This window comes from Schistocerca americana, chromosome 6 (genome assembly GCF_021461395.2).
Source record: "Schistocerca americana isolate TAMUIC-IGC-003095 chromosome 6, iqSchAmer2.1, whole genome shotgun sequence".
In the NCBI taxonomy this organism is placed as follows: domain Eukaryota; kingdom Metazoa; phylum Arthropoda; class Insecta; order Orthoptera; family Acrididae; genus Schistocerca; species Schistocerca americana.
In genome coordinates this window covers 165396946-165413787 of record NC_060124.1, presented here as the reverse complement: position 1 = coordinate 165413787, position 16842 = coordinate 165396946, and the positions used below count along the sequence as shown (strand labels likewise).

The window sequence follows — 16842 nt, the reverse complement described above, 5'->3', positions numbered from 1 at the left end:
CACATGAGTATTGCAAGGAACGAAATGGCAGATGTAGCAGCCAAGGAGGTCGTGATCCTCAGTTATGTCAGTGTGCCACCTTTCTGCATGCTATCTCCTCGCGGCTGAGGTACAGAGTCATGTATTGATGGGAAGATGAGTGTCTGAAGTGACAGATTAAAAGATCCATCTAGTAAAGCCCACTACGCGGTCATGGCATACCTCCGTTCAGCTATGAAGGCAGGATGAGGTCGTCCTCACTCAGCTTGACATAGGCCACAGTTCGATGACCTATGGCTTCTTGCTCTGGCGCAACAGTCCTCCATTGTGTGGTGTCTGTAGTGTACAGATCAAATTTTACTAGCTCTTGTTTTATTTTCGGAACAGAGAGCAGAGGCAGAGGCAGATGTGCCAGCAGACCTGCTCTCTATTTTAAGTGACGTTGAAATGAATGTGCTGATACTTTTATGGTTTTGTGATTTGTCAAAACTTGTTTCCAAAAAAATTTAAGGAGACATTCGTAATGTGTTAACAGGGTGACTTGCTCACCCATGTCAAGTGGTCAGCCAGTCATGTACACTTGTTCGTTGTTTTAGCTCCTCCGTCATTTTACTTCTGTTTTAATCCCTGGTGTAGCCTCTGTCACACTTTCTCCATTGCTTTAAGATATGTGAGGTAGAATGACTGGGTGAGTGAGTGAGTGAAAGATAGAGGTGGGAATGAGTGCCCGAAACTATAACTTGTGAACCTCACAAAATGCAAAAGCATTGTAAGCTAAAACGACAATATCAGTGTCTCACATTTCGAACTAGTCAACTCATACAAATACTTAGTTGTAACAATTTATGTAGATTTCAAATGAAGTGACGACATAGGCTGAATTATAGGGAAAACAAGTGGCAGACTTCAGTTTGTTGGTAGGAAAGTGGGAAAATGCAGTCAGTCATCAAAGGATTTACCTACAAGACACTTGTGTGCCTCCATCTTACATACATCAAAAAAAGTTTTGTATCACCCTGGTTCCCAGAACTCCTGGAGATAGACATTTACATTTACTTATGATATTGTATCACAGACACAGTCTCTTTGACTGTTCAGAGATGACACTAAACCTGTCCAAAGATGTAAACAACCATGCATGAGCAGCACCTATTAGACTGATGGGGTCAGACAGCTGGTCAGTTCCAGTCATTCCAACAGGAAGGAGGTACACGGCTCGTGTTGTCTGTAGTTCAACATGCCTAGACAGTCAATACCGCAGTTCAGTCGCGTCTGCATTGTTACTTTGTGCCCGGAAGGGCTCTTGACAAGGGAAGTGTCCAGGCGTCTTGGAGTGAACCAAAGCGATGTTGTTTGGACATGGATGAGATACAGAGAGAGAGAGAGAGGAACTGTCGATGATGCCTCGCTCAGGCCACCCAAGGGCTACTACTCCAGTGAATGACCACTACATATGGATTATGGCTCGGAAGAACCCTGATAGCAATGCCACCGTGTTGAATAATGCTTTTCATGCAGCCACAGGACGTCATATTATGACTCAAACCGTGTGCAATAGGCTGCATGACGTGCAGCTTCACTCCCGACGTCCATTTTTTGCAACCATGTAGCACGATTCATATGGGCCAACAACACGCCAAATGGATCCCTCAGGATTGGCATCACATTCTCTTCACCGACGAGTGTCATATATGCCTTCTACCAGACAATCATCGGAGATGTGTTTGGAGGCTACCCCGTCAGGCTGAACGCCTTAGGCAGACTGTCCAGCGAGTGCAGCAAGGTGGAGGTTCCCTGATGTTTTGGTGTGACATTATGTGGGGCCGACATACACCGCTGGTGGTCATGGAAGGTGCCGTAACAGCTGTATGATACGTGAATACCATCCTCCGACTTATAGTGCAACCATATCGGCAGCATATTGGCGAGGCATTCGTCTTCATGGACGATAATTCGCACCCCCATCGTGCACATCTTGTGGATGACTTCCTTCAGGATAACAACATCGCTCGACTAGAGTGGCCAGCATGTTCTCCAGACATGAACCCTATCGACATACTTGGGATAGACTAAAAAGGGCTGTTTATGGATGACATGACCCACCAACCACTCTGAGGGATCTGGGCCAAATCGCCATTGAGGAATGGGACAGTCCGGGCCTTGATAAACTTGTGGATAATATGCCACGACGAATAAAGGCATGCATCAGTGCTAGAGGATATGCTACTGGGTATTAGAGGTACTGGTGTGTACAGAAATCTGGACCACCACCTCTGAAGTTCTCACTGTATGGTGGTACAACATGCAGTGTGTGGTTTTCATGAACAATAAAAACGGCAGAATTGATGTTTATATTGATCTCTATTCCAATTATCCGTATGGGTTCCGGAACTCTCAGAACCGAGCTGATGCAAAACTTTTTTTGATGTGTGTAGAATGTTGTTAAAAATGTGTGTGACCTGCACCAAATAGGACTGTGAGAGGGATATTGAATGTATACACAGAAGGGCAATACAAATGCTCACAGATTTGTTTGACTTGCAGGAGAGTATGATGGAAATGCTGAATAATCTGAACTGACAGATTCTTCAAGAGAGATGCTGATGTTCTGCAAGAGACTACTTACATACTTTCAAGAACCAGTAGTACATAAAAAATCTGGGTGTATACCCGGCCCATTATTTAATCACTCGGTAATGTCCGTGCTGTTATACTATCATTGCTCATTGTGTGATAGATCTCTCCCTTATCTTTTGTACTGAACCAAGATGCAGTACAAATCGTGAAATTGATTTTAATTGTGTGGCACAAGGTTTATGGTTGATAATAACTTTTTATTGTTACTGTTAGTTTTTTCCACTATGACCAAACTACACTGAATACTACATGCTACTGCTGTTAAATGAACCATATGTTTAGCAGTGTAACTAAACCTTGAACAATTTTGTGCAACCAGCTTTCTTATCATCCAAAGGCAAATTACTTCAAAGTCAAATTTTTGCAACCAACCTGTATAATCATCTATTATGACTGCTCACCAGCAACTCTGCCAAATGTCTCTTACTGCCCACAGCGATAAACTAGGGCACATACCAATATTCGGATGAGCTGCGAGAACAGCAACTTCACAGCTTCTGTAGGGACCGTGGAAACTATTACAGCATGCATAGAGACATTTAAGCAGTCATTCTTCATGTGCTACATACACAAATAGAGGCCAAGAGAATCTAATATGTGATACAACAGGAAGTACCCTCTGGCATATGCCTCACAGGAATTTACAGTGGACAGATATAGGTGTACATGCAGTTCTTTTGAACCACACTCTGGCACCTGTAGAAAGCGAACTGCTTACTCTGGTACTATTGAGACCCCCATTCTAAATTACAATACTATTGTCTCTGTAGATGACGGCTGGCGAACTCTCCTCAAGGCACTCCATTGCCTGCATTTACACACACTGGTAGGGACAGGAAAAGATAGTTTTATTTTATGGCCAAGTTTGGTGTTACCTTTTGCCAAATTCATTGCTATTTTTTCAAATTAGTTAATATTTTTTCTAAATTTGGCATCATTTTCTGCCAAAGCCAGTTTTGTTTTTGCCAAAGACAAAGCTTTTTTGCACAATTTTTTGACATTCTTTCCAAATATTCAGAGATTTTTTATCCAGCATGGTGTTATCTTTTTGCAATCTTCAGTGTCGCTTTCTTTCCTTCAGAATTTGACAATGTTTGTTTCACCAAATTCAGCATTTATTTTGCCAAATTTTGTAGTATTTTTGCTAGTTTTGGTGCTATTTTCATTGTCACATCAAAGTTTATTACATGGAAATGAACTGCCACCTGAAGATTCCTCCCAGGGGAAGTGCCACTCTTTGGCGAGTTTTTGCTTGGCTACCACAGGGCTCCAGCCTTTGCAGAATCTTTTCCCTATACTCTTGCTATTCCTTTTCCCCTCCCTTGGGGAACATGTCTGGGATGTTTTTGGAATTTGTTCCCTTTTTTTTCTTCGTTCCCCTTCTCCTATCTTTCCTCCGCTTTGGTACTTGGGTTTTCTCTTTTTTTACTTCCTTCCTATGTGCTCCTGAAGTCTGGCTCGTGTGTCTGTTGCATAACAGGTGACTGGGTAACGCCTAATTCCTAGCCCCAGATCGAGAGGTAGGGTTCGCACCTACCCCCATGGTACAGGCCAGGCCCAGGGAGAGGTGATTGCCTGAGCTGTTACTTTCTCAAATTGTCATTTGGTCCCTCTGCCAGGTGTTCGGGAGGTGTGACCTGAGTCAGATGCACCCCCCATTCTGAAGAAGCCCCCCAGTTGGAAAGAGTGCACTATCGGAGACACTGGCAATCATGTGGGATTTTTTTGCCAAGAGCTAATCATCTTCTTCACAGTCTACATCTCCTAAATCTACCCGGAATGAGGCTAACAATTCAAAGACCCTCCCAGCTCTACCCCAGTTCCTTGTGGTTTCACATGCTGAAGATGGTCAGTCCTTCGCTGCAGTAAATCCGTTTATTATTCAGATAGGTATTGATGCATTTGCTGTTCTGTGAAATCCTGCTTTTGTTTACACAATGGCACTTTTCTTTTGGAGGCTACTTCTGATTCTCAAGCACAGCAACTGCTTGCAGCTTCACTCCACCGTTGCTATCATATTTGTGTTGAAGCCCATCGAACACTGAATTCTTTGCGCGGTGTTATTTACACTAGGCTGCTTGATGGTCTGGCCAAGGCAGATATCCAAACATACCTCTCTGATCAGGGCGTCATTGCAGTGCATCGAGTGATAAAAAAGATAGATGCATCCTTAGTGCCCTCATGCACTCTTTTTCTCATGTTTGATAGAGTAGTGCTTCCAACAGAGATCAAAGCAGACTGTGAAATTATCACAGTCTGACAATACATTCTGAACCCGATGCACTGCTGCCAGTGTCATTGTTACGACGACTCTCGAATGTCCTGTAGAGACCGGGCCAAATGTGTAACGTGTAGTAGGGATGCTCATGAGGGTGATTGTCCCCATCCTCCTCCTCCTCCTCCTCTCTGCTGTATCAATTGCAGTGGCGACCGTGCACCCTCCTCCCAAGATTGTCCTATGTATCTCGATGAGCGGGTCATCCAGGAAATCCAAGTCAAGGAAGAACTACCTTACCCTGTCACTTGCAACTTATTGGCTAGTCGGGAAACCTGCATTTTACCATCTGGCACTTATAGTACTGTGCTTGCTACGTCGCGCTCCATGAAGGACATGGCCACACTGACATGCAACCTCAAATTCAGCATCGCAGTTGTAAAATCGCCCAGTGGCCTCGTAGTATCCCTGTCTCCTCCTCCTCCTCCAGCTGTGCAACAAGCCAGCAACTTTCATCTCATGGGGTGAAGTTACTTGCTACACAACCAACCAGCTGGAAAGGACAGAAGGAGTACTCTACTGAAGACTTTTTATGTCCCTTCAGCCAACAAACATCTGAATTGCCATCTGCTACCCACAAAGGCTGCAAGAAATCAAACAAAGGAAAATGGTCTTCTCCTTTGCCAACTCAGAGATCCTCTTCAATCATGTCACCACGTGATACCCTCACCTGGCCGGCCTCTGTGTTGCTGATGTGCACTCCCAACCGTTTGTCTGCCCTGGACTCTGCAGATCGACAGAGGGAGAGTGCGGATGTCTCTTTAGATCTGATGGAGCTGGACCCTCCAGCATCTGCGTCCTGTAGCAGTGAGTCTTCGAAGGCTGGCACTCAGCACCTATCAAAGTGACACCCCCTTCTTTTTTTCCCTCCTCCCCTTTCCTCGTCAGACTCTCCTCCGGTGGAACATTCACAGCCATAGATCCAACAAAGAGAAATTATGGCTGCTCTTGAAATTGCAGCATCCAGTTGTTCTCTGCCTCAAGGAAACAAAATTGCATCCTCGTGACCGCTTTGATCTCTCACATTTCTTTCTGGTCCACTTTGACATTCCCCTTCCCCTCCTCATGGGAGAGTCACGCTGCTCACCAGGGATGACATTCATAGCCAGACCATCTCTGTGGCACCCTGCTGCAAGCTGTTGCAGTCCGCATTTTCCCTCCTCACTTCACCTTTTCCCTTTGTACCGTTTACATCCCTCTATCCTTCGGTGTCATCAGGGCAGACTTACTGCAGCTTGTTGTTTTGTAGGGTGGGCAACCACAGCCAAACTTAGACATTTTTTCAAAGAAAATTCTGCACTGGCAGTATGAATGATTTGTATTAAATCTGCGACCGGTTTCGCACCACTTATCGGTGCATCCTCAGGAAATCTGTACAAAAAATAATAAGAGCTCATATAAACTATTCGATCCCCCAATTCTGAGGTGTAAATTAAACTTTTAAATAACCAGTTTTTTGAATGAAACAAGAAAGTACTCACATACGCTATTTATAACATAGTAACGTTGGACATTGCCCTGTAGCCACTCCCCACCATTCACGTCCAGTATACTGTCATCTGGTGAAAGCGGTAGTTAAAATTTAAAAAAAAAATTTTAAATGGTGGGAGTGACAATGACCTAGAAAATAAAAATAAAATACAATGCTTATGAAACTCCCCTAAACACGAGCGGCGAAGAGCGGAACATTAGCATGAACAAACAGCGGAATTAGGGCCATGTAAACATCTCAGAACATACTGTGCAAGTTGAGAGGAGCAGTGCGGCAGTGGGCACAGCCTGACTGACTGGCCGAAACCCGGAAAGCGCTCACGCAGTGGTACAAGAATTGCCAGAGGCCGGATGACGTGTACAAGGTGTGAAGAGTGGGGGGCTGCTGAACATTTGATAAACAATTTCTTATGTCTATTTTTTGAAAGAAAGTGTAACACCATACTAGGTGGCCAATATAAAAAAATGGACAGTTAGGTAAACCCATAAGAATAATAAATGCGGTGGTTCTGAATGTGTAGGGCCCGGAGTACACACAAAAATATATTGAACAGAACCTACTACAAGTAAGCTATAGGGGTAAGGCTACCTGTCTAAGTAATCAAAATTTTCTAGAAGACCTTTGTGCCTCAGATCAGTCCAGGCATTAAGTGAGGAGCAAGAGGATTTCTTCAGAACTCTGAAGATTTCAACCTCTTCCAAAACATTAAGGGTGTTGCCCTTACTTTCCAAGTGTAACACCAGCATTGGTGATATGGTGACCCGTTTCCCGCAAATACGCACCTAGGGCCGATTTTGAGCCTGGGTCGCTGATGTGCCCCTTAAAGCAGGTCTCAAAACTTCTTCCTGTGTGGCATCACAATCATCACAGGAGATAGATACTACATATCCCAAACAACTTGAAACTATTCCATGTTCCAGCCTCCTTGTGCCTGAACTTCTGTCCATTGTTTTTAGGAATATAAAAAGCCGGATTTATTCCCTTGGAACTTAAGCATTTGCCGATTCTGATTGAAATGTTACCATAGAAAGGTATCCTGTGAAATTTACGCCCAATAGCTAATCTGCTGTTTGCTGGTTGTAGGGAAGTGAATGTTCCGGGAGTGAGTGGGTGTGAGCAGTGCTATGTTTCATGTCTATCTACCGTTTCATGTTTATCTACCGTAATACACCCCTGTTAATCTTACCAACGAAATCTGCGTCGTATCCATTCGAAAAGGCAATAAACTGTATTACTTTAAATTCACGATCCCTGGCTTCTTGAGATAATGGGACTGTATGCATCCTGTGTAGTAAAGCCCTGAATGTGGCCTTTTTGAATTGCAAAGGATGATTAGACGATCTGTGTATCGCGACGTCAGAAGTGTTGAGCTTTCTGAAAAAATCAAAATTAACCGAGTTCCCACTGATTTTGACCAATAGATCTAATAAGGGAAGAGTGCCATTAATGCTCTGTTCCATAGTAAATTGGATCCTCTTGTGTATTTTGTTTAGTTCACCTAGGACAGCATTACAATCCTGGAAAGAACTGTTATACAGCAAAATTACGTCATCCACATATCTAGCCCAAAAAATTATCCTTTCAGAGTACCAGCTTAAGTCGACCATCATATTACGCTCAAAAAAGTCATAAAAATGTTGGCAAGGCAATAAGACAGTGGAGATCCCATTGCCAAGCCCTGTTTTTGGATGCATCTACTATCCCCAAGTTTAAAATAGTTATAACCTAATACCAATTTGAGAAGCTGCAATACCTCTTTTGTCTCTTCTAATGGTCTGCCACTATTTTTCTTTAAATTTTCACTAATTATTTCATGGAGCTGATCGGTTGGGATGCTTGCATACATATTTTTTACATCAAATGAAACCAGGGAAGTACCCTTTGGAACTGTTAAGGCTAAAAGTTTGCTAATCAATTCCTCTCCATTTGAGATACTGAAGTTTACCGGATGCTTGAGGTTCCTATACAAATATTCAGCCAAATGTTTCTTAAGTTGAATACCTGGGCCATTCCTGCAGTTAATAGTGGGTCAGATAGGCAAACCTTCCTTATGGAGCTTTATTACACCACGAAGTCTAGGAGCAATAAAATGCTTGACCTTTTCAACGTACTGTTCCTCCGAAATAACTATGACCGATTTAGACTCATCCGCTTGCACTATAATCGAACCATTATCCTGGAGCTTTTCATTAATCGTACGTGCTGTAATATTCTCCTCAGACCCTATAAGAGAACTACCACTAGGATGACTGAGGCTGTTAGAGTAAATCTCTACTATTTTGTTTACCCCCACAGCCACTTCAGTACGCTGAGCCATTGTCATCAGTTTTCCATCCAAAGCAGAAACAGTGTGGGAGACCAACCGATCCAGTTACTGCTGCGATATTTTGTGTGATGTGTTATAGGATAAACCCTTATCCAATAACCGTTTCTCTTTCCAATCGAAGACAATGTCGGTTAAGTTACAAATCTTTAGAAAAAAATTTAAAATCACATTCAGTGACTTGAGGATTAGGACTCCATTGCTTCAAATTTTGAAGCTTCTGCAACTTTTTATCCTGATTTTCAGTGAGATTTTGTGTAAATGAATCCAGGTACGCAGTGTGTGATCAGAAACCCATTGGAATTATTGTCCCTTTAACATGCCAGCTAAACATAGATGAGCCATATATAGCTCCTTATTTACACAGGCTTTTTTAATATACAAGGAACGAATCTCATTGCGCAGGCAAAATAACATAATATTTCCTAAGTATTTTCCAGTGCCATGAGCATTTTTACGAAACAAACACCAGACATAATTTGGAATGACCTTTGCTGCTAAACACTGTCTATTAAATTGGATATTGGCACATATCCTAACTATACACTTCCTTAAATTAAAAAATCTATAAAAGGCTCGCTTAGCTGTGCTAGGCCATCTGTAACCTGTTACAGACTGCCTAGCCCAGCTAAGCGGGCCTTTTATAGATTTTTGGACAACTTTATTCAGGAAAACGGTGTGCTTCAGTGTTTTATCCTGAGTGTCGTCCTCTTTGCTATTGCGATTAACCTTGTTATGACCTGTCTCACAGTGGGCATCTCCAGCTCCCTTTTCATTGATGATTTTTGCCATCTATTGCAGCTCTCCTTGGACTTGTTTCCTTGAGTGGTGTATTCAGCATTGTCTCGATCGTCTTTACTCGTGGAGCATTGACAAAGCTTTTGCTTTACCATTGACAAAACCATTTGTGTGACTTTCTGTTGGTGCAGTGGATTTCTTCCGCCATCTTTACATTGTGGGCCTGTTGATCTTCTGTTCGTTGAAACTGCGAAATTTCTGGGGCTCATGCTCAATAGGAAACTTGCTTGGTCCTCCCACATGTCTTACCTGGCCACCCGCTGTACGCAGTACCTCAATGTTACGTGTGCCCAGCAGTACTTCGTGGGGAGCTGATCAGAGCACCCTCTCCCATTTGTGCCAGTCCATTGCCCGTTCGAAACTAGGGTATTAGTGTTTCGTTCACGCATTTGCAATTTCGTCCATCTTATACCGCCTCAATACAGTCCACCATCGTGGCATCATGAGCGGGTGGTGTCACTTTAGCATCACCACTGGTTGTACCTTCATGGGAACAAGCGCCAGAGAATTAAACCTCGCCCAACTGCTTGGCCGACCACCTCTCCTTGCGATGAGATCATTTTAACTAGGTTGCATACTGGGCAATGTCTTTTTAACCAGCACTATTTGTTAAGTGGTAATCCCCCATTACTTTGTGCTCATTGTCCTGAACCTTTGATGGTTCACCATTTTTACAGAAAAATTATATATTTCACGGTATTTGGTAAAATCATCGATTCATATTATTTCATTAAAAAGCTCTAGTTTCATGTCATTTTCACATTAACGTTTTTGCAAAATTTTCCTGTCCTTATGCATTAGTAAAATATTCCTATCACCAGGTGTGCCACAACCTACTCTTCAGGCCATTTCCATAGCCTTGTTGTCAGTCAGCTCTTTTTATCTTTACAAAATGATTTCACCTTCAGCAGCTGCAATTGCTATCCTAATTACATCCTAATCGTAGCTTATCCAGTGGTTCAAATCTCTCTCTGATTTTTCCAGTCTGATAAGTGTAATGCTGAAGACTTTTAACCTTGTCTGACACATCCTCCACCCATGCCACTACTTATTGTCAAATCTACCAATGTAGCTGCCAATACCTTGTGTATTTGGTGCACTCTTGTGCAACTATTTTATAGCGGTTTTCTGGCTGTGTTTTAGATCTGGTGATACGGAGACCTGAACTATTTATTTTGATTATATTATATGCCATACCAGAAAATAAATATTTAAAGGCATTGAAAGGCACACTTATGAGCAGAACCTTCTAGGTAACTGATCAGGCCATGTTTCAAAAGCAGTTTTCTTGTATTATTAACACATTGACCACTCCCACCAAAACGAGCAAACTGCAGCCAAAACCATACTTGATGGTTCATGCAGTTCGATTCGCTGTTTCATTTGTAGTCTCTCTTGTGTCATCTAAACTACTATTTTTTTTTAATTTTTTTAAAGTTAGTTAGTGAAAATGCATTCTGCCATCACATTGTGAATCTGGAAGTATCAAAGAACTCTCACATGCCTTGCTCCACATACTCATTCGTTATACAGGACAAGCTGATAACCTTAATAGAGTAAGTGGGATACAGTTTAGCGACAAGGTGAGATATTACTAGTTTTATTCAGCTAAGAAATTCTCCAGCCTTGTAAATTTAAAGAAACTTTAATTAAGCAGTATCTGTTGGTTTGGAACTATTGATGATGATGACGATGATGATCAAGTCCCATGCTTCTTAGTCATGAAATATATTCCCAGTAGTCCTCCCATTACACTTTGCTTCAAGTAAATAGCGGCAAGTACAATTGACATATTTCTTAGCTGCTTAAGTGCTTGGTGTTTGGACCCCAGATCATTACTCTCTGCTGTTTATTGTGCAAACAAAATTTCTCATGTGCTTCAAGAAAAGTATAATGATAATTTGCTGCTGTAAACTAGATTGTTTTAAAAGTTTAAACACTTTACTGTGATGTAAAACTTTTATAGCATAGCTTTTACACATTGATATAGCATCATTTACTCATTATGGATTTCTTTTCAGGGGATTCATGGCGATATGAAGTTCACTGATCCTACGGCTGAAGAGGAAGATTTATGCAACACAACTCCTCAAGATGGGACCAACTTAAACCATGGTACAGTTACAGCTACTCTGTTACCAACACATCAGCAGATATCAGAATACACCCAAAGCGGAATAATGGACATTGATAGTGTGACTGATGCTATTAATATTCTAATGAAACTGTGTGAAGCTGTGTATCCTCTTTCAAAACAATGTTTAGTTAAACATGTTGCAAGGATGTCAAAGAAGAAAATGGATGTTTTGTTAAATACAAGTGCTGACAGAATAGTTTGTTGAATGAAAAAGGGAGATCACTGTTGCTTCTTCTTTAATTCATTTCTGCCTTGATGTCATTAAACATGAACATTGGTAGAAGCAGAGCAGATAATTAGTGATTGTAACTATGTGGAAAGGAAGGCAAAACTATTATTTGTGCAAGAGTGGATAGTTTTTGGTTGCGACTACTGTAATTTTATTCAAATTTTGTAAGTGTACAGTGCACTGCTATATTTTTATTGGGATACATAGGGTGTGATGTATATTTTGAAATAATTTTTTTTATAATTTGTAACTATGATAAGAGTAAAGACTTAACAGTATTGAGTAATAAAACTGCTGCAGTTATGTCCTAATCATAAAATTATACTTAAGTTTCAGTAAATAGTTTTGAAACAGTTATATTTCTCTCTTTATTTTTATATTTTCTCCTGCTCAAGACTTTGTCATCTACATCTATACTCTGCAAACCACCGTGAGATACATGGCGGAGGGTATATCCCATGGTACAAGTTACTAGAGTCTGTTCCTGCTCGAGTCATGTATGGAGCACAGAAAGAACAATTTGTTTGAATGCCTCTATGCATGCAGTAACTATTCTAATCGTATCCTCACTACTCCTATGCGAGCAATACATAAGGGATTGTATTATATTCCCAGTCATTAATTAAAGCCTGTTTTTGAAACTTTAACACACTTCCTTGGGGTAGTTTACATCTATATTCAAGTGTCTTCCAGTTCAGTTCCTTCAGAATCACTGTGACACACTCCCACAGATCAAGCAAACCAGTAACCATTTGCACTGCCCTTCAATATCTCATGTTAGTCCCATCTGGTACGGGTCCCACACACTTGAGCAGTATTCTAGGATGGGTCACACAAGTCATTTTTAAGCAATCTCTTCTTTAGACTGATTGTGTTTTTCCAGTGTTCTTCCAATAAACTGAAGTCTTACTGCCTGCTTTACCCATAACTGGGGTAATGTGATCATTCCACTTCACATCCGTACAAAGTGTTGTACCCACGTATTTGTATGAGTTCACCGATTCCAACAGTGATTCATTGATTTTATAGTTGTAGATATTACATTTTTTTTCATTTTGTGAAGTGCACAATTTTACATTTCTGAACATTTAATGCAAGTTGCCAACCTTTGCACCAGTTTGAAATCTTATCAAGATCTGACTGAATATTTATGCAGCTTCTTTCAGTCTCTAAGGTGAGTTGTTTGTCCTCATGCAGTTTAATCTTTCCACCCAGGAATTTTCACTGTCATCTTCATTAGTGCAATCAGTGAAGGAAAATTAGGGGAAAAAAATCATATAGCTTGCCATTTTTTGCTCAGTGCTAGGAGCAAGTGTCCTGAACAACAAACTAAAATTCTTAACCACCAGGATTAAGAAGGCTGAGTTCACTGACAGAGGGTGCCACCCTCTGCTAATGCAGCTGCCCATCTTTTCCTGATCTTCTGCTATTTCGGTCCTTACCAACCCCCCCCCCCCCAACCTCCTTGCCCTATCACCTCCTGACACTGTGCCTGTTGGCATTCTAGTCCCTGCACACACCACCAGACAGCCTTTCTCTCACCCCAAATCTGTACACTGCTATCTGTCCTCCTTCCCCATCCCCTCCAGATTGCTGCTTCCATCCCATGTTGTAGTTGGAGTCTGGTCGGAGCTGCTGAAGTTGGGGGTCATGTGCCCCGTGCATGAGGTGTGCTTACTTGTGTGTATGAATGGTGTGTTTCTCTCTTGCTGGTAAAGGCTGTGGCTGAAAGCTTTGTGCAAGTGCCTTTTATTTGTGCCTATCTACAACTTAATGTCTCTTCTTTATGGTACATAGCAATTTATCTTTTCCTACATTGTTCATGTTCCTACCTGGGATTTCCATTGCTAGATCATTAAAAATATTGTTTTAATGGTATACAATTAATGTTCATTTATAGATAAAGTGTGCTGAAAACAGATATTAAATATGTGTACCAAGTCTAAGTGCCATATAGCCTTATTAGAGGATGAATTGTGTTCCAGGGGGCAACAGGGTGAAGGGGCCGATGAGTGGGATAGAAGTGTGAGGGATTGTGTTAGTGCTCTTTTTCTCCTTCATAGGTCTGCAAACTGAAGATCGAGCAGATGATTCCTTACTTTATACCAGAAGCAATTACAGGGAGTCTTTAAGTTATGCCTACCCTCCACAGTGCACCTTATGAATCACTGGTGATGCAGTGTGCAGGGACATGCCTAGGGGTGTTTATTTCCCACAAAATATGTTAACACTACATAGAATGCATTCTGTTACATGAATAGACAAAATAACTTCTGTGGGTTCATGTTTATATGGTGGAGTTATTTCAGTTTATTATTAGTACTTATTGTAGCTGTAAAGTAAGCTTTTATGTAAAATACTTGCATGTAAACAATGGCCGACGTGTGTATTAATTTGTAAGTGTGATGTTGTAAGTGACCTATGTAGCATTGTTGGGAGAGGGATTGGACTGGTAAATGTGACACCTTGCTGATGTCTATTGTTGGCAACGTATTGTAATGCCATGTAATGGTGTTATAGTCATTCCTCCCTACTCACCTTTAATTGTGTAGGCTGGATAAATCTTTTCCGTCCAGGAATTTCTGACACTTGTAGAGTGCACTGCAATGAGTGGAGCCACTTGCCACACATAAACAGTGTATCTTCCAAGATAGGTGTGAATATGTCTGATGGAATGGGACTGATCATGTTCAGTTATCTGTTGTAATGTATTGTTTTACTTATGATGAAATGTTTGAAGTCCTGTAACACCTAGCTGATCTGTTGTGGAGAGATGCAGTTTAAGTCTCAGAGTCTCTTTAGATGTTGGGAGAGCTGGGGCCAGGGTGATGCATTGGATACACATCATGCTGTGAACAATATTCCAGACAGTAATAGTAGGGACAATGAAATCGACAGCATCCCACACTATGGACAGGTTTTTCAGTGTTGTACACATTTGACAGCTCCAACTGTTGAGCTGTTTCACACAATAGCTAACTTAACAGCCGTGAATAAATACTCGGACATGTGCGAAAGAACAGATACCATCTTAGTGTGTGTGTGTGTGTGTGTGTGTGTGTATATATATATATATATGCACTGTTTGTGCATTCGCACAGAAGAAGATGGTCAAGTTTCCGGTGAGCCTTATATATATATATATATATATATATATATATATATATATATATATATATATAAGGCTCACCGGAAACTTGACCATCTTCTTCTGTGCGAATGCACAAACAGTGCCCGAACTCTTACGGGAATCAGCAACTCGCCGCGAGTAATGAGTATAATGGGCGGGGCCACTACGAATGTAGTGCGGGACAATACGTTGAGAATGTGGGTTTCGCAGGAGGCGTGCCAGAGATAAATCCCTGCAGTTGCCCTATCCTCTGTGTCCTTGGTGGCTCAGATGGATAGAGCGTCTGCCATGTAAGCAGGAGATCCCGGGTTCGTGTCCCGGTCGGGGCACACATTTTCATCTGTCCCCGTCGAGTATGTCAACGCCTGTAAGCAGGTAAGGGTGTTCATTTCATTGTAAGTTTAATTTTTTACTGGGAAACATTTTCACTAGGAGCCATGGTTTTAGAGTTATTTGAGAAAAACGTGAGAGAGAGAGGGGGGGGGGGGGGGGAGATTTAATTTCCGATGTGAAGTGATGGGCCCATGTCTCATTCGCAGCAGCTAGTTGGTAATCAGCTGTCCACAAGGATGAATGGCCACCACCGAACTGATGAAGATCAAAGTGGACACCCTGTGGCACCACATGCAGCTGCATGTAACGTACATGTTTTCAATGGCTGCTTCAGAAGCCTGGCCATCTGGATTCTCCCCTTTATTCTCCACTCCCAAAATCATCCCAACCTCAACCTATGGTAAGAGTGTGTCCCCACACTTTGCACCGTATCTATCCTGTCACCTCCTCACCGTTATTGTGTGCTGCTCTCCGCCAGGACCTCCACCAGCTTTTTCCCCTTTTCTGTACACCTCCTTTCCACTCTCCCTCCCCCCTCTGCAGCCTCCTGACAGCACACCTGTCAGTTCTGTACAGCCACCTTTAGACCCTGTATGCTCTACCAAGCAGTGCTGACTCCTCTTCACCCAATCGTACACTACACCCCCCCCCCCTTTCCCTGCCGCTCTCCAGATTGTTGCTCTTGCTGAATAAGTTTCTGTTGCAGGTTGACCTGAGGTGTGTGTGTGTGTGTGTGTGTGTGTGTGTGTGTGTGTGTGTGTACGCGCGCCCTTGCTTGTGTGAATGTTTGACTTCAACGTATCATCTTCATGGTAAGTAGCAGTCTATCCTTTTCATAATATTGTTGATATTCCAACCCGGACCTTCACTGTTTGATAATGAAAACCATTACATTAAAGCCATGTCTGTCTCAACTGAACATTAATTGTGAGTGGTGAAGATTGTTCACATAACTTAACATAATGCCACACAAATTACATCTGGGGCTCTGGTTTGCAAATGGATCCTCAGAAGCTTCAAAGAAGGCCTGCCCCAGACTGCAGCTATGAGTATGCCACACAGTGCTACTCCCAGACCAAGAAATACAAGGATACACAAGAGTAACCATAAGAGGCTTGATACTGACTGCACACAATAGGAATCTCACAAGGCCACACTTTTTAAAAAATTTGCCAAAATTTATAACTGTCCAAAAGAATTATATTCACAAAAGTGTTGGTATGGAGCCCTAAATAAGAATATGAAACCTTTATACAGTAAAACAAAGGCCAATTATGTGTGGCAAGTAAGATCTCTCTTAATATACTACCAATCCACAGCTCATGGAATTCCAATTACACACACTATTTTGAACTCTTTGTACTGCACAACCACAACATTATTGCACTTGACCACCCCGTGGCTGTTATCTGAAAATGCATCGCACCGTGAATAATTTCAAGACAGTTGTGGATATACTCTCAAGTGGTTCAGTGTATCCTCATGAAGTATCGTGATAAAAACTCAAGA

At 41.9% G+C, this 16842-nt stretch overlaps 1 protein-coding gene across 1 annotated transcript in view; it reads left to right on the top strand.

Moving 5' to 3' along the window:
- The window catches only part of LOC124619828 (exosome complex component MTR3-like), a 34944-nt gene extending 22717 nt beyond the window's left edge, over positions 1–12227 (top strand). The window contains exon 4 of the mRNA XM_047146437.1: positions 11526–12227. Within this exon, the coding sequence (XP_047002393.1) occupies positions 11526–11846 (321 nt within the window). The 3' untranslated portion in view covers positions 11847–12227. The remainder of the gene's footprint in view (positions 1–11525) is intronic.
- Positions 12228–16842: the final 4615 nt, after the last annotated feature.